Source organism: Anabrus simplex, chromosome 6, assembly GCF_040414725.1.
Source record: "Anabrus simplex isolate iqAnaSimp1 chromosome 6, ASM4041472v1, whole genome shotgun sequence".
Classification (NCBI taxonomy): domain Eukaryota; kingdom Metazoa; phylum Arthropoda; class Insecta; order Orthoptera; family Tettigoniidae; genus Anabrus; species Anabrus simplex.
In genome coordinates, this window is record NC_090270.1 from 221,610,013 (window position 1) to 221,631,238 (window position 21,226).

At 41.4% G+C, this 21,226-nt stretch overlaps 1 protein-coding gene across 3 annotated transcripts in view; it reads right to left on the reverse strand.

Moving 5' to 3' along the window:
* The window catches only part of LOC136875672 (sodium/potassium/calcium exchanger 4), a 124,962-nt gene that overhangs the window by 25,839 nt on the left and 77,897 nt on the right, over nt 1-21,226 (reverse strand). For all 3 annotated transcript variants that reach the window (XM_067149224.2, XM_067149222.2, XM_067149221.2), the window contains exons 2-3: nt 10,119-10,322; nt 7,094-7,281 (exon numbers count right to left, since the gene is read on the reverse strand). In XM_067149224.2, coding sequence (XP_067005325.1) covers nt 7,094-7,281; nt 10,119-10,322 — 392 coding nt within the window. The remainder of the gene's footprint in view (nt 1-7,093; nt 7,282-10,118; nt 10,323-21,226) is intronic.

The window sequence follows — 21,226 nt, forward strand, 5'->3', positions numbered from 1 at the left end:
GGAAGGGTGCGTACCGGTGAATTACGGATCTTACGTAAATTTTGCACACACGTTAAATGGGCCAAGAATCACACAACGGTGAAAAAATTTATTTCGGAAATTAACTCATGCGACCTACAGAAAGCGTTAAAGTTTGCGTGTTTGAATTGGTGCGCTTGGCTACGCAGGACCGCGCCACCGATCTTTTTTTCTATTCCGTTAGTAATTGCGTTGCATTTCGCGAAAATGATACGGTATCAAGAGAAATAATTTAATTCCTGCATTGATTGTAGATCAATAAAGGCAATAGAATGAGATTGTTATAGTGAAATAAAGGTTAATCAAAATAACAAACAATGTGCCTAGTTTAAAACAATAGTTCCCAGTTTATCATGTCTAAATGTATGAAGAAATTGGGAATTGACAGGAAAGAAAGGAGGCTCATCTGGAAAATTTACAAGAACCCGTGTACAAATGTAATAGTGAATCGATATACAAAAATGGCAGGAATTATGGAAGGATTGAGGCAGGATTGTCTACTCTCACCATACGTTTTCAATTTGTTTACTGAAGAAGTAATATGTGTTTTAAAGGAAAGGACTAAAGGAAAAGTGGGAAAAGAATCCACAGCAATAGATATGCTGAAGACATTTCCATACTAGCAGACTCTGAGATCGAATTAAATAGAATGCTGACTGTTCAGTGTGACACGTTGAAACATTACAAACTCGAAAACACAGTAGAACAAGTGCAACATTTGTATTCCTTAGGAAGCATTATAACTGAATACAATAGATGCACCAAGGAAATCAACATAAGGATAGCTCTTGCTAAACAGGCCTTTCAAAATAAAAGAAGTCTTTTAAAACATACCCATATCTATATATTTAGAAAAGTTATGAAAACTAAAGTCAGTCAGTCCGTCCTTTCTATCCGGTCGATTTCCTTCATTTTTTAAAACTGAAAGGTATTCATGCACAGTTTTGTCATCAGATACTATAAATCACTAAACTTCCGCCCTCCTCAAATTACTTGATTTTTTCAATTTTTTGTTTCTTTGAAGCGATCATATCTTTGGTTCTAATTGAGGTACGGAGTTCATCTTGGCCTAAGAACACTCAGTGGATCAAGCTCTTTCACTTCAGCTCTTAACTATTCAAATTGGTTGATTCTGAGGAAAGGTATGAGTGCACATTCAATTTGACGTCTCATTTCTTCAACAATTTTTCTCATTGAAGCAATCATATCTTTCTTTATAATTGAGATACGCAGTTTGTTTTGGTCTAGAAACACTCACTGGATCAAGCGCTTTCTTTTGAGGTAATAAATACTTAAACTGGTAAATTCTGAGGAAAGTTATGAGTACATTTGCCTCCATGACGAAGATCTTTGAAGGACTTTTTAACAGTTCGGCGTGTGGTATTGTTCTAAGGAACGTTTAATTCAATTTCTTTGTGTGATGTATTTTCAAGTGTTTTGTTGGCATAATATTACCACAGCAGATCATGTGCTTTATTTCATTAACTCGAAACTTTGCAAATACATCCGTGAGGATAGTAACGAACAACACCATATTTTGTACATTGCAGGCGGAGCCAGCGGGAAACTGCTAATAAGTTTAGAAAAAAGAAAGGCTTTTGTACAAATCTTTGTCTGGAGTGTACTACTTTACGGTTGTGAGAACTGGACTATTGTAAAAAAAGGGAAAGATTCATTGCAAGCAACTGAAATGTGGATGTGGAGGAAAATAATGAGGACATGCTGGACTGAAAAGAAGACGAATCGAGATGTTCTAAAGGAAATCAACGAACAACGAAGACTGATAAAGGATATGGAAAGAAGGAGGATAAAACTTGTAGGTCATATCCTGATACATAATGACTTCCTAGTAAACGACTTTGAAGGAAAAATACTAGGAAAGAAAGGAAGAGGAAGACCAAGGATGTGAGACACTTGAAGGGATGGAAAAACTACAAGGAAGTGAAGAGAACAGCAGGATTGAGAGGAGGAAGGTTGCAGCGACAAGGCTTAGTCTTTAGTGTATGATGATCAGTAGGGCCCGGATGTTTATGCAGTCATGGGTTAGAATGCAAACTTACTGAAGCGAGTAATAAGTAGAGTGTACCCGCACGACGGTAATGCAATGAGGTTTGCATAAACATTAGGGATTCGGCTCGTTAGAACCCCTAGAATTTATGTTACTCCCACTACATTACATTACTATGCTAGTCGACTAGCCCGCTCTAACGTAATGTAGTGGGTATAACATAAATTCTAGGCGTTCTAATGGACCGAACCACTAATGCTTATGCAATTCTCATAGCATTACCGTCGTGCGGGTAGACTCTACTTATTACTCGCATTCTAACCTGTTACTGCATGAACATCCGGGCCCTATTTATCAGTATAATAAGCGACGTTACACACGAAATGAACTTACTCCTTCTAGCTTCTGCAACAATGATGCTCGTGGTAGAAATGTTGAAAGCACAGAGCGGTTCTACACCAACCACACCCAACGAAGCGAGGACAAGGGCTTAATATCACATGTTTAATATTTTCCTTCCAACGCAAAAGTAACTTTGCCTATGTTGATTACCATTATACATATACCACTTATCCTTACGCTTTCTGTAGGTCGCACAAGTTAATTTCCGACAGAACTATTTTGGCCATTGTGTTATTTTTGGCTCATTTAACATGTGTGCAAAATTTACGTAAGATCGGCGATTCTTCAGTACACGCCGCTCTCTTGTTAGTGAACTTTTTAGTTAAATTTAATTGAAAACGTATTGTTATTAGTGTTATTATATTTTGTTAGACCAGCTCTGGGTTTGATAAGGACTTTAACGTGACGTGGCATACCAGTGATACCTTGAGCTGCAAGTTTCAAAATATCCTCATCTTGATACCACAGCTAACTTATCTTCTCAATCAACATGTTTTTGTTTGTGCAGTATAGTCTTCTTTTAACCCGTCTTTCATTTCCTCCCATATATACTCTATGGGATTCATATTAGAACTATTACCTGGCGAATATAACAAATTAATCCTTATATTCCTAAGCTGAGAATTAACAAGACTTGCGGAATGGTATGGTACGGGGCACAATCCTGCATAAAAGTACAGTCTTTGTTAGAAAACTAAATGTTCGTTTCAGGAATAAGGAAAAGGTATAGTTGATGGTTGAAGTATAAAAACTAATAAGAAATTGGCGAGAAATGGTACCATTCGCAGTCACTGCCACCTGATGTTACAAATGCTGACTAAAATGTATTTGAAATCATAAGCAATTAAATTTTGTTCACACAAGTCACAAGGTAACATTTTTTAATGAATGATTATTGCGATAAACTGGCTCTGAAGAATGCTTTAGTAAGCAAATATAGTGACAAAAATTAAGAAAAAAATGAAAAACATCTAATTTACTGGCGGGCCAGTATTCTAAGTACACACGGCACGGTATGTCGGATTGCCGCACATGGCAGGCGCATTCGTATGGACAGGGAAGTAAGAGGAAAATTTCATAACAACGAGTATTAAAAATATTTCCCTCCGTGGCTCAGGTGGCACTGCGCCGTCCTTTCATCTCTGGGTTCCGTGGTTCAAATCCTGGTCACTCCATGTGAGATTTGTGCGGAGGCGGGACAGGTTTTTCTCCGGGTACTCCGGTTTTCCCTCTCATCTTTCATTCCAACAACACTCTCCAATATCATTTTATTTGATCTGTCAGTCATTAACCATTACCCCAGAAAGTGCAATTCGGCATCCGGCACAATTCCTATCCTCGCCGCTAGATAGGGGCTTCATTCATTCCATTCCTGACCCGGTCAAATGACTGGAAACAGGTTGAGGATTTTCATTTTCGTGTTCTAAACACAGTGATACTCTTCTTAATTTGGACTCTTTCACACTCTTGTTAATATTACCCATGTGATAGTCGTTGTCACACAAAGTTTACACACAAGGTTAGCTTTTACGACATGCAATTTATGCTCAAGTGTACGCTTCGCACTAGTTCGAAGATCAACTTTTATAATCACTTATATTTTTTAAATATTTTAGTTTTTATTTTATTATTTTGTCCTTCGGTCTTATCGACCATACAGCCAGCTACATATATTGTATTTTTCTTATTTTTTAATTATGTATTGGCTTGATGAGGGTAAACGGATGGAATAATAATAAAACAATACTTTGGACATAACCTATTAACAACTGTTCACGGCACGGTTAGAAATGGAGTTAGCATTGTGCATATTTGAACTACCGCAGGCCTACTCTTAATTGCCGAAATAATGTCAAGCTATTGAACTATTGGCTTCTAAAATAAGTAAAATGTATGAAGATTATTTAATTCAGCCAATGACGGAGAAGGAAAGATGGCATTAAACACAGCTTAGCACAATCAACGAAAGCCTTCTCGGAGAAAGGAATTTGTTGATCTCAAATATAGAAGTGCATATTAACATATGTTCCTTAAGACTAGTGTATGGAGCGTGGCGTTGTCCGAAAATGAAAAGTGGACAATATCTGGTGTATAAATATTTTTTCAAATAGCTTTACGTCACACCGACACAGGTAGGTCTTATGGCGATGAAGGGATAGGAAAGGGCTAGGAATGGGAAGGAAGCGGCTGTGGCCTTAATTAAGGTACAGCCCCAGAATTTTTCTTGTGTGAGAATGGGAAACCACGGAAGACCATCTTCAGGGCTGATAACAGTGGGGTTCGAACCTACTATCTCCCGAATGCAAGCTCAGAGCTGCGCGTCCCTAACCGCACGCCCAACTCGCTCGGTGCATAAAGAGAGGGGATTCAAGCTTCTCACTCAGTTCCTCTCCGGCCAGGGAATGTTTAAGTACTACTTCGAACGCTTCAAAATTAACATTGCAGGCGATTACTTTTGCTTTAGAGCATCTTCGCAAACAGTGGACGATTTACTGTTCGAATGTGGCATGTTTGGAAGGACAAGATTCAAACTTGAGTGTCATCTAAACAATTGTAATGTGGAACTTTCAAAGCCTTTACACCATCTGTTTAGGAAATTCTGCTGTTACAGACAGTTCCATAAGTTCATTCACCACATCTTCAATAATTTAGTTTCCTAATTTTGTGTCAAGGACCAATAATTAAAGAACTGATCAAAACTATAACCCTGGTATACTCATGTACAATAGGGTTCAAACTGTTAGGATATTTTATAAATAAATAAATAAATAAATAAATAAATAAATAAATAAATAAATAAATAAATAAATAAATAAATAAATAAATAAATAAATAAATAAATAAATAAATAAATAAATAAATAAATAAATAAATCAATCAATGAACGAACGAACGAATAAATAAATAAATAAATAAATAAATAAATAAATAAATAAATAAATAAATAAATAAATAAATAAATCTTCTGAACTGAGATGTTAGCCTGCGAGATGGGTATGTCTGGTCACAAATGAAGAAATAAAAAACCAGACTGGTGGGAGGAGAATGATTTGATGAAATTTGACCAGAAGAAGAGAGATTGTCCGCCTCTGTGGTGTAATGGTTAGTGTGGTTAGCTGCCACCCCCGGAGGCCCGGGTTCGATTCCCGGCTCTGCCACGAAATTTGAAATATGGTACGAAGTCTGGAACGGGGTCCACTCAGCCTCGGGAGGTCAACTGAGTAGAGGTGGGTTTGATTCCCACCTCAACTATCCTGGAAGTGGATTTTCGTGGTTTCCCACTTCTCCTCTAGGAAAATGCCGGGATGGTACCTAATTTAAGGCCGCGGCCGCTTCCTTCCCTGTTCCTTGTCTATCCCTTCCAATCTTCCCATCCCCCACCAAGGCCCCTGTTCAGTATAGCAGGTGAAGCTGCCTGGGCGAGGTACTGGTCATCCTCCCCAGCTGTATCTCCGACCCAAAGTCTCACGCTCCAGGACACTGCCCTTGAGGCGGTAGAGGTGGGATCTCTCGCTGAGTCCGAGGGAAAATGCAGGGTAAGCAGATTAAGAAAGAAGAAGAGAGATTGCTAGGATAAATCTTGAGACACCTAGGACTTCTTCAGTCGGGTCTTTAGGGAAGTTGAAGGAGCCAAGAAGGTTGCCAAGACATGAATGTGACAAACACATTAGAGTAGATGTAGATTGCAATAGTATATGCAAAGCAAGCAACCTTTCAGTTTTATGTAACATTGACAATTAGCTATTATGTCCCTTTTTAAAAAGAATTCCCTATAATTGCTGCTACACACTGAACAGGTAAGGTCTCCGTTAGAAAGACATTTAAAAACTCCACAGTTCTAGCCCTTCAACTTTCGGCACATTATATAATAAAGTATGAGAATATATTATTTATTTATTCCTAAAAATTCCAATCCATTTCTTAATCATTGTTATCCGGTCGATTAGATTAGTAGTTTGCCTTTTTCTACCACGACGAGCGCTAATGTGGGTCAAATGCATTGTTTCACTTGGGCACCGCTACAAGCGCTAATGTAAGTAAATGACGACTTTCACTTAAGCCTATATAACTTCATTCGGTGTGGACATTTTTCAAAAGATCAAAAAACTCCTGAGGGTATTGAACCAAGGAACACATTACAGAAAGAATTATGTAAATAAGTTAATTTGGCTGGGATTTGAATCTAAAAGTTTTTTTTTTTGCTATTTGTTTTACGTCGCACCAACACAGGTAGGTCTTATGGCGACGATGGGATAGGATAGACCTAGGAATGGGAAGGAAGTGGCCGTGGCCCTAATTAATGTACAGCCCCAACATTTGCCTGGTGTGAAAATGGGAAACCACGGAAAGAATCGAAAAGAAAACGAGTAAAGGAACAGGCTATTTTAGGCTGTTTATTCCGGAACTGCATTAGGCCGGAAGTGATTTTTAGAAATTTGTTTTTTAGTTTGATAGAGCTATCCAAGACTTACAATTTGAAACTTTTCCGGGTCCTGTAGCCCTTCCGATTTCGGCACAATTGAGAAAAATGCTTAATTTTACGTTTTTTATAGTATGGGCACACCTACCTTCTCTGCTAAGAAATGGTTTTCAACATTAAAAACAATAGACGGAGCGGGTAAATTAGGAGGGAAACTGAGAACACTGATCGAGTGCTGGGCTCACCTTGCCCGCGAAGAGGCCGCAGCACGCGGGCACAGCCAGTACGTTAAAGACAGCGCTACCCACAATGGTGCCCACACCGATGTCGCCCTCTGTGATGAACGTCCCCACACCATTGATGAAGAGCTCTGGGCTTGACGTGGCTGCTGCCATGAAGGTCGCTCCTGCTACGTCCTCCGACATCTCCAGCTCTGAAAACAAACACAAAAAGACATAAACATCTGTGAGAATTGGCATGCAAATTTCAGACCGGAAAAAGTCTGATGATCTGGTTACTCAAAATATTTTCAACGAGGCTATGGAAAGATTGATTCCTAAGAGCATTATTTTTTAAATTCAAACTCAAATCTAGTTTTATAAAATTGAATGAACTGCATTCAGTCTCAGGAAATATCGATTAGAAAAGTGGGTTAAAGTACCAGTCTTCACCATCCTGCGTACATAAAGCTTTCTTGGCCTATCACAGGTATATCTGGGGCCGCTAGACACCCTCTCTCATTTTGGGTTTTGACTGGGGATTGACGGCCGGGTGCTCTTCCTGATTCCTCGGCAGTTTGGAAAGCAATTAAGTCAATTGGCTAGTTATGCTCCCAATCATTCCTCATACATTTTTATTTTAGGGATCACATTATCATTCTCAGTCGCTTCTTTTGTCTCGCGCCGATAACCTCGATATTTTATCCCATTAAAACAACAATTATAATCACCATCACATCTTTAGTCTGTTTTAACTAATAAAGGTATACAATTCACTAGTTAAAACAGTAATAGAATATGCATCTATTGTTTGGAATCCATCGTGTAATACATATATACAAGAAATAGAAAAAGTTCAAGCTAAATTTCTAAGATATCTATATTTTTGTATCTCTAAAACTAGCGCAAAATATGGGGCATATACTGACTTAACAACAAATTTTGGTTTAGATAAGTTGCATAATAGGAGAACATTAACAAGTCTAAAATACCTTCAGACACTTCTCAAAGGTACAGCAGATAGCCGAGAATTACTTCACCATTTGGAAGTAACAGAAATAATTTAACTGTTTTTATTAAAAGGTCAAACACAAATGAACTCACCTTTAAACAGTACATGCCAATCAATGAACATGCTAAACGTGGGCATATTTGACAAGGAGTATCTTGTGAAGGTCAGTCAGAAGGGAACTCACACAGAGAGAAGACATAGTATCATACTTGTGTACCACTGGTTATGGATACTTTTAGTCCTTAGATCAATTTAGATTACAAATGTTAATTTTATGAGACATTCAAATATTTACTTTAAACACACACTTACGATTGTCCATAGTTCGGTAGTATAATTTTAATTTTCATATTTTATTTTCATTGTATATTATTGGAAATAAGAAATGGAAACGGTCTGTAAGTGGGCAGAAATGCCTGTTAAACAATAAATAAATAAATAAATAAATAAATAAATAAATAAATAAATAAATAAATAAATAAATAAATAAATAACAATTCTAACCATTTACGAACCTATATTTTGCAGTATATGTTTAATTTTTAGGGTCCTTCATTACAGGAACTGATCCTTAACGGGCTTATAAGATACACTAGGATGAAATAAATGTAGCATATACATATTAGTACCAGCTTAGAACTAAAAAGCAAAACACTAGATTTTTACGAAGTGGAACCGAACTCTAACGAGTCATCACCATCAACGGTGAGACCCTGTGTACAATATTGAACACTTTACTTACCTTAATAGCCACCTCGACAAATGCTAACAGTGACACTGAAATATGGTGTCGCCTCTTTGGTCGTCTTCTTAAAGAGGGCTCTTAAAATGTCTGGAAAAGTATCACAAGCGCCGTTTTAGATGGTGGTGTTCATTATTGTTTAAAAAAGAAGTACAATTGGCAACCATTCTCTCCTAACACCAATCAGAAAGAAAACGGAAGAGGTCCGATACTTTGAAACGTGAAGGTATCGGCAAAATAAAGACAAGGGCTACGAAGGGCGTGAAAGACTTCCTAGGCCTCGCAAATCTAATACAGCCGGGGCCGGAGAAGAACAAGTGTTGACCGAGGGAGGTCGGAAAGGAAAGTTGAAAGTGAACAGCCTGATACAAAGAATAATAATAATAATAATAAGAAGAAGAAATGCCAGAGTCAGCTGAGGGAGCCGTGGTCACCAACCAATGCTCCCAGTTTCAGAGTCCCTGGTTCCCCCTTCAGTCGCCTTTTACTACAGGCAGAAGATACGACAGGTGGAAGGGCGGTAACAGCGCTGGGGCAATTTTCTGCTTGCTGATTACCATGTATTTTTATTTCTGATTGTTTATTTTGAGGCCAGTCTCCTCACTTACGTTTTTTTGATAATGTTCCAATGGAATTCAAAGTCCTAATTTGTTTCCCATTAGTTTGCTCACAATTACTCTGGTTGTTTGGCTTAAAAGTCAGCGTTGAGGTCATCAGTTCAGAGGGTCGTGAGTTTTATTGCCGGCTCGGTCGAGATTTTAGCCACATGTGATTAATTCTTCGTACTGGGGCGTGGGTGTTTGTGTTTATCCCTATATACACCTCTTCATATGCACACAACATTCCGCACTACGAACCACTATAGAAACATGCAATAGTTAATACATCCCTACAACAAGGGCATCCAGCTGTAAAACAGGACCTGTGCGACACAATTCGCACCCGTGACCGCACCAGAAAAAGAAAATGAAGACGGAAGCAGTTTGCTCAGCAAATCCAACTAAATTGAGACAGTAACTTGCAATAAATCTTCATCTTACCGGAAACAAAGTCCAGTTCCGTTTCTGCCAATCACAAGTTTTGGACATTAACCTGAAGGGAAGCATGGAGCTCACTGACAGTTCCCAAAGACTTGTCAACTTATCGCCTCCACTTGTGTTTGCTCTACTTGTATTACACTATGCTGGCGGCTTACGATCACACAATTAGGAAGGAAGGAAGGAAGGAAGGAAGGAAGGAAGGAAGGAAGGAAGGAAGGAAGGAAGGAAGATTGTTTAGCAAAATATCCTACTACTTACTGTCACAAAGTAACTTGATGCTAGGCACAAAGTAGTCATCGCAGACGATAGCAAGCAGTACGAAGAGGTAACAGGCGAGGGCAGCGTGAAGTAATACTCCTCCATGGCGTCGCTGCTCTGGAGTCAGCAAATCTGGAGGGAAGTCTTCGATGGCAGGTGGCGTGCAGTTGTCGAGTTCGTCCTGGAGTAGCCTCCTGCTTAATACTGAAATTAATTAATTAATTATTTTTTATTACGACATTATTTGTTTACGATTTTTAAACACATCAGAATGAAGACTATTACTGTAGTAATGGTAAACACTATTTTTTTAATAATACCACTCCCGTCCTCCTTAGTGTTGCAGCTGATTAGTAGTTGGTGTTTTCAAGATAGCAGGTTCGATCCTGTCAATTGTATTTGAATGCGGCATTTCCTTGTCACTGGCTCTCACTATGATAGCGATCTCTTCACATTCCGATAATCCAGCGTCTGCTAAGGCAATTACCAGTTAAATAAATAACATTATCTATGAATGATAACAGATGTGGCGCCTCCTTTAGCCCCGCTATGTATACAAACTACATACTCTGCACCAGTAGGAGTTGTCAATGCTTTACAGTAAATGTCCCCATACTGTCATAATTGTACAATAGAACATTGTTGTTTACTTCATTCAAATGAAGAAGCTCCTCAGCAACCACAATTGGAGGCTGAGAGTGGTCAGGGGTTATGTACTCGTATTTCCCACACTGTTGTATGGAATGGAAGAGTGGACTCTGACCCAGGCCCTGTGCGAGAATGTGGCTCTATCGGTGGATGTTACGTAACTCGTGGACTGAAGGAATGAGAAATATTGAGGTGATAGGAAGACTAACCAAGAAGACCGATATTCTCCTTTCCCTAAAAAAGGCGGAAACTTGAATATTTCGGACACGTTCTGCGGAATGAAAAGTACAAGATCCTACGGTTGACAACGCAAGGGGAGATCTCATGGCTGAAGAACCTGAGGGACTGGTTCAAGATGAGCATGATGTCGCTTTTCCGTGTGGCAGACTCAAAGACTAGATGATCGCCAAACTTCGACAGAAGATGGCATGGCAAGAAGAATAAGTATAATGTTCAGATTAAGAATAAGATTAAGAATGATATTAATATTATATTAATATTAATATTAATTTTAAGATTAAGATTAATAATAAGAATAAGAAGAAGAAGAAGTTTTCTTTAGTTTACTGCGCAAACTAATATTGCACAGTTTTAATGTTGGGAACATTTCTTATCAATCAAAGTAGGGGCCACCATACTACAAAAAACGTAAAATTAAGCAATTTCCTCAATTGCGCCCAAAGTTGAAGGGATAAAGATCCAGGAAGTATTTCAAATTGTGAGTCTTGGATAGCTAAATCAAACTAAAAACAAACTTCGAAAATCACTTCCGGCCTAAGTACAGTTCCGGAAAAAAGCCTAAATTCGCCTGTTTCTTTACTCGTTTTTCTTTTTTATTCAAATCCTAGCCAAATTAACTTACTTACATGATTATTTCTGTAATATGTTCCTTGGTTCAATACCCTCAGGTATTTTTTGAGTTTTCGAAAAAGTCCACACCGAACGTAGTTATAAGTGCTTAAGAGAAATTCTGCATTGACTCACATTAGCACTCGTAGTGGTAGCAAAAGGCAAACAGCTAATCTAATCGATCGGATGATGATTAAGACCGGTAGTGGATAATGATGATGATGATGATGATGATGATGATGATGCTTGTTGTTTTAAGGGGCCTAACATCTAGGCCATCGGCCCCTGATGGTACGAAATGAGACGAAATGCAATTACAATATGAAAATACAAAATCCTCCACTGACCAGAATTCAAAGCGTGAAGACGAAAAATGAACGGATGGATATGAAGTTAAAACAATCAGTGGAGACGACCCGCAATGCCTCATTCTCAGAAACTGACGGAAAACAATAGTAATACTGACCAAGGGACTGCTTCTATAGCTCAATACTGAACCAATGATGCTTGCAAGCTAAAGGGGTACAAAGTATAGGTCATCGGACCCTCATAATGGTACTTATCGTTTGGAAAGTAGAACCATGGTATTTGACGTGGTGCGGTACTAATCAAAAGTATCGTAGACTCGCGGTATTCCACACATTATGGTACTACTCACAGGTAATGAAATTCGTACATGTATTACAGACCTACATTTTCGCACAATACGGTGCCATTTACAGGCAACGCAAACCTATGGCGTTCATCACATAAGTGTACTAACCACAGGGACTCGTACTATCCCATAGTGTTCCTTATATAGTGGGTACTAATCATAGGCAAGCCAGAACCCTGGTGTCGCTCATATAGTGCTACTAATCACAGGTACCGTAAAAGCCTGACCGCACGGTGCTCCTGATTGCTACTAATCAAAAACCTATTTGGTACCTAACATAGTGGTACTACGCGCAAGTAAAAGCGACCCATGGTGTTCCCCGCGTGGTGGTACTAAACACAAGTAGTTTCATGGTTCTAATCCAATCATCCCTTGGTCGCCCCTTTTAGTCGCCTCTTACGACAGGCAGGGGATACCGTGGGTGTATTTTTCGTCTGCGTCCCCCACCCACAGGGGGTGGACCGGTACTGGAACCTGGCATCAATTACTCAGGGCCACGAGATATTCTCGAATTTACCATTTTATTATTAACTATTTTTCACGAATAAATACTTTATTGTGGAAATATTTCTAGTCCGCCTCTGTGGTGTAGTGGTTAGTGTGATTAGCTGCCACCCCCGGAGGCCCGGGTTCGATTCCCGGCTCTGCCACGAAATTTGAAAAGTGGTACGAGGGCTGGAACGGGGTCCACTCAGCCTCGGGGGTCAAATGAGTATATGTGGGTTCGATTCCCACCTCATCCCTCCTGGAAGTGGTTTTTTGTGGCTTCCCACTCTCCTCCAGGCAAATGTCGGGATGGTACGGGCCTACCTAACTTCCTTCCCTCTTCCTTATCTATCCCTTCCAAACTTCCCATCCCCCACCAAGGCCCTTATTCAGCATAGCAGATGAGGCCGCCTGGGCGAGGTACTGGTCATCCTCCCCAGCTGTATCCCCCGACCCAGAGTCTGAAGCGCCAGGACACTGCCCTTGAAGCGGTAGAGGTGGGATCCCTCGCTGAGTCCGAGGGAAAAACCGACCCTGGAGGGTAAACAGATTATGAAGAAGAGATAGAAGAAGATGTCCAGGAAAAGCAAACCGATGGAAAACTAACAATACAAAGTAAATCACGCCATACTTAATTATACAGCTTAAAAAAGTTTGAGTACATGATTTTGGTCGACTGTAACATTTAACCAGTTGGTGTGTAAGCTATAAAGTTTGTTTTATCTTGCTGCGACATGCTTTAATAACGTAAGCTGTCCGTAAAATGAATCGTCATGACTATTCCTTTCACGAAGCAGTGAAATGTGTTATGTACACTGACTGACAGAGCAAATACAACACCAAGAAGGAGTGGTCAGAACTTTATGCCAATTGCAGGGTAGACTGACGTCACTGAGGTATGCTCATGATGTGAAATGCGCCGCTGTGCTGCGCACGTAGCGAACGATAAATGGGACACGGCGTTGACGAATGGCCCACTTCGTACCGTATTTCTCAGCCGACAGTCATTGTAGAACGTGTTGTCGTGTGCCACAGGACACGTGTATAGCTAAGAATGCCAGGCTGCTGTCAACGGAGGCATTTCCAGCAGACAGACGACTTTACGAGGGGTATGGTGATCGGGCTGAGAAGGGCAGGTTGGTCGCTTCGTCAAATCGCAGCCGATACCCATAGGGATGTGTCCACGGTGCAGCGCCTGTGGCGAAGATGGTTGGCGCAGGGACATGTGGCACGTGCGAGGGGTCCAGGCGCAGCCCGAGTGACGTCAGCACGCGAGGATCGGCGCATCCGCCGCCAAGCGGTGGCAGTCCCGCACGCCACGTCAACCGCCATTCTTCAGCATGTGCAAGACACCCTGGCTGTTCCAATATCGACCAGAACAATTTCCCGTCGATTGGTTGAAGGAGGCCTGCACTCCCGGCGTCCGCTCAGAAGACTACCATTGACTCCACAGCATAGACGTGCACGCCTGGCATGGTGCCGGGCTAGAGCGACTTGGATGACGGAATGGCGGAACGTCGTGTTCTCCGATGAGTCACGCTTCTGTTCTGTCAGTGATAGTCACCGCAGACGAGTGTGGCGTCGGCGTGGAGAAAGGTCAAATCCGGCAGTAACTGTGGAGCGCCCTACCGCTAGACAACGCGGCATCATGGTTTGGGGCGCTATTGCGTATGATTCCACGTCACCTCTAGTGCGTATTCAAGGCACGTTAAATGCCCACCGCTACGTGCAGCATGTGCTGCGGCCGGTGGCACTCCCGTACCTTCAGGGGCTGCCCAATGTTCTGTTTCAGCAGGATAATGCCCGCCCACACACAGCTCGCATCTCCCAACAGGCTCTACGAGGTGTACAGATGTTTCCGTGGCCAGCGTACTCTCCGGATCTCTCACCAATCGAACACGTGTGGGATCTCATTGGACGCCGTTTGCAAACTCTGCCCCAGCCCCGTACGGACGACCAACTGTGGCAAATGGTTGACAGAGAATGGAGAACCATCCCTCAGGACACCATCCGCACTCTTATTGACTCTGTACCTCGACGTGTTTCTACGTGCATCGCCGCTCGCGGTGGTCCTACATCCTACTGAGTCGATGCCGTGCGCATTGTGTAACCTGCATATCGGTTTGAAATAAACATCAATTATTCGTCCGTGCCGTCTCTGTTTTTTCCCCAACTTTCATCCCTTTCGAACCACTCCTCCTTGGTGTTGCATTTGCTCTGTCAGTCAGTGTACATTGTCTCTAGGTGACAAACTCTTGTATACCAGCTTATTATTATTATTATTATTATTATTATTATTATTATTATTATTATTACTATTATTATTATTATTATTTTAACTTCCCCCATGCGGAGGCTGCCACAAGGACAAAGCATGTCGACTGCACAGTATTTTGTCTTCTAAGTTACTGTTGACTTTGCTAGTGTGCCAGTAACAGTTAGTCACCGGCATACTCTTTTCAATACATCATACGTTCACGCCAACCCAGTTATCTCAACCTTCGACCAAGTACCCTTAAATTTGAAAAACCAATCAAGTGATGGTTAATAAAACTCTTCAAGCCTACTGTAATCGAAACAAACAATATGTAAATTGTTTTACAGACAGATCCAAAACACCTGAAGGAGTAGAAGCATCATTCCTCATACCGCAAGCTCAGAAATTCACACTACCAGCACAGGCCTCAATATTTACTACAGAAATATTTGAAATCCGTCAAATAGCATTATGCATAAAATAAGATCAAATATCAAACGCAATTATATGTACAGATTCCTTAAGTGCCAATGGCCGTAGCCGTGTTGAAACACCGGATCCCGTGAGATCTCCGAAGTTAAGCAACATTGGGCGTGGTCAGGAGTTGGATGGGTTGCCACGCGCTGTTGGTGGGGGTAAGGGAATGGAGGAGCGGAAAGGAACTGGCCACCCTACCGCATGTAAACCCCGGCTCAGGAACACCTCTGCGGAGGTTCGGACCTGCCTTCGGGCAGAATAACCCTTACCTTACCTATTCCTTAAGTGTCCTGCAAAACCTACAATCCCCAGCTGAAACAAACTCTTGGTATATCTGGAATATACGTAAATTATTACATAACCTCGCACAGAACAATCATGATATTCTACTTGTCTGGATGCCACGCCATTGTAATATCATGGTAGATAAGTTAGCAAAAGAAGCAGCAAAGGGAGCAAGACTAACTGTCAAATAGCAAATACCAAATACTTGAACTCCAGCGAGCACCTTGGTTCATATTAGGCAGATATTAGAGGAGACACATCACTACCATAAGTAAGTTAAGAATCAATCACGCCCTAACACCCGAATATAAATACAAACTTCATTTATCTGATACGGACGTATGCTCATGTCAAAAAATGACAGGTACATCCAATAACATTTTGTTCCAATGCTCTAAATACACGAACCAAAAAAGGTATTATACCAAAAAACTCATAGCCAATAATATTCAGCTACCGACAAGTGTGCAGTCACATTGTTGCAGGAAGGTAGGGCTATTCGTGCAGCGGCTACAGGCTTCATTTGATTAAATCTATTGTTCCCACGGCCAGGAAACGATTCAGAGCAACAGGATTGTACTCTAGGAGACTAGGTCAGGATAGAAAGCGATAAACTAAGGTCAGAGGAAGCCTGTATGTGGTTTGCACTTTGATGGCGCACTGGTACGGATCGGGAGCACCAAACCGTTTGCGACAAACTGCGAGAGGCAGCCTTAGGTTCAAGAAGGCCTTATAAATATCTGTGATAAGAGCTTCATGACAGGAGAGAACGACTGAGATTTGAGCATGCACATGGGAACTGGCAGTTCCGACAATGGTGCAAGTCGAAGTTCAGCCCCGATCGGCATGGAGGGTAAGAATGGGGGAGACAGGAAAAGTGCCGGGATGGTACACAACTTAAGATCACAGCCGCTTCCTTCCCTCTTTCTTATCTATCCTTCCAATCTTCCCATCTACCCACAAGGCCCATGTTCAGCATTGCAGGTGAGGCCGCTTGGGCCGTGTACTGGTCATCCTCCCCAGTTGTATCCCTCGACTCAGAGTCTGAAGCTCCAGGACACTTCCCTTGAGCCGGAAGAGGTGGGATCCCTTGCTGAGTCCGAGGGAAGAACCGACCCTGGAGGGTAAACAGATAAAGAAGAAGAAAAAGATCCGATTCTTATTCACTCACATTGTCTATGTAGCAGTAACAATGAGTCACAATACACAAGAAGACACCGACGTACACCTACTAGCTAGAATGTCCACACACACACACACACACACACACACACACACACAGTGCACATCCCACGCCACATTAGCACGAGTAATCCTGCGGCCCCCCTCATGATTAGCCCATTGCCACAATTAAGGTACAGTATATTCTGTTTATGTGTTGCGGCTCTCTTCTTTACTTTCGTCGCTTGAAAAGATATCACCTTGACCTACATTCATAACAAGCTTTATGAGAAACAAACGAATGAAATGGTCCATGTCATAGGCCATCGCATTGTAGGCTCTTAAACGTGTCTAGGTAAACGGATAAATAACGTCGGCTGCTTTATTACGACTTCCTCTGAGGATTAGCTATTGAGAGTTGTCTCCGAATCCCAAGACTACGGCTTCAAAACCGATACAGATAGTGTGATATTCGGAAGGCGGAAGGAGATATTCGGCACCTCATTTTGTACTTTGTCGACGCGTTAAAGAACTCTAGTTACACATTCGATGTTTACTCAACAAAATTAAAACTCAACAGTCGGTCGCCCAGTAGAATTCTGGTTTCTCTGTCATATGGAGAGTAAAACGGGACGTCAAAATTAACATACAAGCAGCCTAAAGGCGTAAAATAAGAAAGCCTGCACATGGCAACTGAGGCCACCCGATTGTTATTATTATTATTATTATTATTATTATTATTATTATTATTATTATTATTATTTCGCAAATAAATGACCATTTAAGGACTATAAAATTGCACATTCGCATTTAATTATTGAAATTAATGACTTAATAATAAAAGGTTTCTCTCTGTTTATATCTGAAGAATGGGGACTTGAATTACCGGACTTAGTTTAATACAGCAACAGATACAAGATATATGGTGGCAAACTTTATATTTGCTTCAACACCCATGAGTGTGAGTTTCATTCTATTCGTTGAGCACCATTGCACTGATAAATGATCAGAAAAAGAGCCAAATTATTAGAAGTATAGTTGAAGTTCGAAATAACTCAGTTGCTGGGGGTGGAGCATAATTCACCCCCGGGTTATAGTGTAACTGCGCTATATCGGAAGTTGGCCTGTATAGTGACTGATGACGAGGTGGAAGTACAAGAAAAAATACTTCAACATAATATTCGTGTGATAAACTGGCCTTTGACTCCCCGTTCTTCACATGGTCAATTACTTTCAGTTTATCACTCACAGAATATGTCTCCTTTTCTGCGACATTACTCTCTGAACTCTGAATTCAACACTATGCGCAACAATATTGTGCTATAACCTACACTTGTTGACAGGAGGGAAGGTGGAGTAAGGGATTTTTTTGACATGTGCCAAGAACACGGCTGCTTGTTATGGCAAGAATTCTTAGCCATGTAAACGCTGTGAATACCTCAGAAATTGTTTCCTGTTGCTTCTATGATATCCCAGGCGTATTCATATTGTACCTATAATCAAATTGCATCAATGTTTTTTTTTTTTTGCTAGGGGCTTTACGTCGCACCGACACAGATAGGTCTCATGGTGACGATGGGATAGGAAAGGCCTAGGAGTTGGAAGGAAGCGGCCGTGACCTTAATTAAGGTAAAATGTGAAACCACGGAAAACCATCTTCAGGGCTGCCGATAGTGGGATTCGAACCTACTACCGGATGCAACCTCACAGCCGCGCGCCTCTACGCGCACGGCCAACTCGCCCGGTCATCAATGTGTAAACTGGTCGAGAACGAAAAGCAAACTACCTGTACACATGCCCTGTGATTGAATAGAAGCGGATCATGCTTATTCAAAATGTTCAAAGTTTTATTTGGCCATTCATGGATCCAGTTATTTCACTAGTAAACTCACCCTATTACTTTTACATTATTATTATTATTATTATTATTATTATTATTATTATTATTATTATTATTATTATTATTATTATTATCATCTGTTTACCCTCCAGGTTCGGTTTTTCCCTCGGACTTAGCGAGGGATCCCACCTCTACCGCCTCAAGGGCAGTGTCCTGAAGCTTCAGACTCTTGGTCGGGGGATACAACTGGGGAGTATGACCAGTACCTCGCCCAGGCGGCCTCACCTGCTATGCTGAACAGGGGCCTTGTGGAGGGATGGGAAGATTGGAAGGGATAGGCAAGCAAGAGGAAAGGAAGCGGCCGTGGCCTTAAGTTAGGTACCATCCCGGCATTCGCCTGGAGGAGAAGTGGGAAACCACGGAAAACCACTTCCAGGATGGCTGAGGTGGGAATCGAACCCACCTCTACTCAGTTGACCTCCCGAGGCTGAGTGGACCCCGTTCCAGCCCTCGTACCACTTTTCAAATTTCGTGGCAGAGCCGGGAATCGAACCCGGGCCTCCGGGGGTGGCAGTGAATCACGCTAACCACTACACCACAGAGGCGGACTATTATTATTATTATTATTATTATTATTATTATTATTATTATTATTATTATTATTATTATTATTATTATTATTATTATTATTACTTAGCGACTACATACTTTCAGAACTGCATTCCTCTTCTTGAGTCTCTTTCGTTCAGGATGTTGGCTAACATCATGGTAATTTTAAACATTTCGATGGCGTTTCGGAACTGCTCTACTGAAGACATTTGGTACCAATCTGTGAAGTTCCCTAACCAGGAAATCGGTCAGCACTCTCTGCCTCTCTTCTTGCAATTTCCTCTTGCCTGCTTGACGAGCTGGAATATTCAGTATTTTTCTTCATTTCTCATGATATGCCTGAAGTATTATAGCTTCTTTTGTTTGATAGCGTTTAGTCGTTCTTTATCTTTACTCATTCAGCTCATTACTTCTAGGTTATTCAATAGTCAGCCGGCCCCGGGTTGATTCCCGGCCAGCTCAGGGATTTTTCTCTCGACCTGAGGGCTGGTTTGAGGTCCACTCAGGCTACGTGATTAGAATTGAGGAGCTATCTGTCGGTAAGATGGCGGTCCCGGTCTCGAAAGCCCAGAATAACGGCCGAGAGGATGCGTCGTGCTGACCACACGGCCCCTCGTAATCTGCAGGCCTTCGGACTGAGCAGCGGTCGCTGGGTAGGCCAAAGCCCTTTCAAGGGCGTTAAGTGCCGTGGGGTTTGGTTTGGTATCAATAGTCAGATATGGATATATCCACATATCAAAGACTTCGATCGTGCTCTATGTTCAGGGTGGAAGTCCATATACCATACGAGTATATAAAGTAACACATAACAATTAACTATTTAGTTTTTCACATCTAGCATTAGGTCTCTTTACGTAAAGGTGTAATATGCTTCTTCTGTTCTCATTTTAAGCATCTTCAGTGCTTCAGGACTGGGCTGGGATCGAACGCGCGAATTTGGGGTTAAAATCCAATGAACTACGATCTGAAACACTCAGTCCAGCTCGAGTTGAATTAAGACTAACCGGATCCCGTGAGATCTCCAAAGTTAAGCAACATTGGGCGTGGTCAAGATTTGGATGGGTTGCCACGCGCTGTTTGTGGGGGTAAGGGAATGGAGGAGCGGAAAGGAACTGGCCACCCTACCGTACGTAAACTCCGGCTCGGGAAAACCTCGGTGGAGGCTCGGACCTGCCTTCGGGCAGAATAACCCTTGCCTTAATAACTTAAACAGCAATTTATAGATTTTGATGGTAACTAAATTAACCTAATGAAGTTCTTTTAAATCTTCTGGGAACGGTCTTGTCAGCAGCTGACACCTGGTATAAAACAATGATGTGTCTGTTACTATCATTTTTGTTAAAAGAAAGTTGACGATAACCTCCAACTCTTGTTGTAAGTGCCAGAGATTGAAAATATAATTTTCTACATAACCATACCGGCCAAGTGAGGTGAAGATGGTAATTATCAAGATAATGAGAATGATATTGAATGATCTTGAATTTGACACACAGTCTAAGTACTTTTTATTCCACCGAAACGTAAAATCAAGAAGATAATAAAGCAAACATTGTCTCTAGTACTTAACCCCGAGATTATGTTTGTGTACACGTAAAATGCACGCATTTCTTTATAGTGTAATTTTTCTTTCCTTCTTTCTTTATCCGTTTACCGTCCAGGGTTGTTTTTTCCTCTACCGCCTCAAGGGCAGTGTCCTGGAGCGTAAGACTTCAGAACGGGGGATAAAAACTGGGGAGGAGGACCACTACTTCGTTCAGGCGGTCTCACCTGGTATGTTGAACAGGGACCTACGGAGATGGGGTGATGGGAAGATTGGAGGGGATAGACGAGGAAGAGGGAAG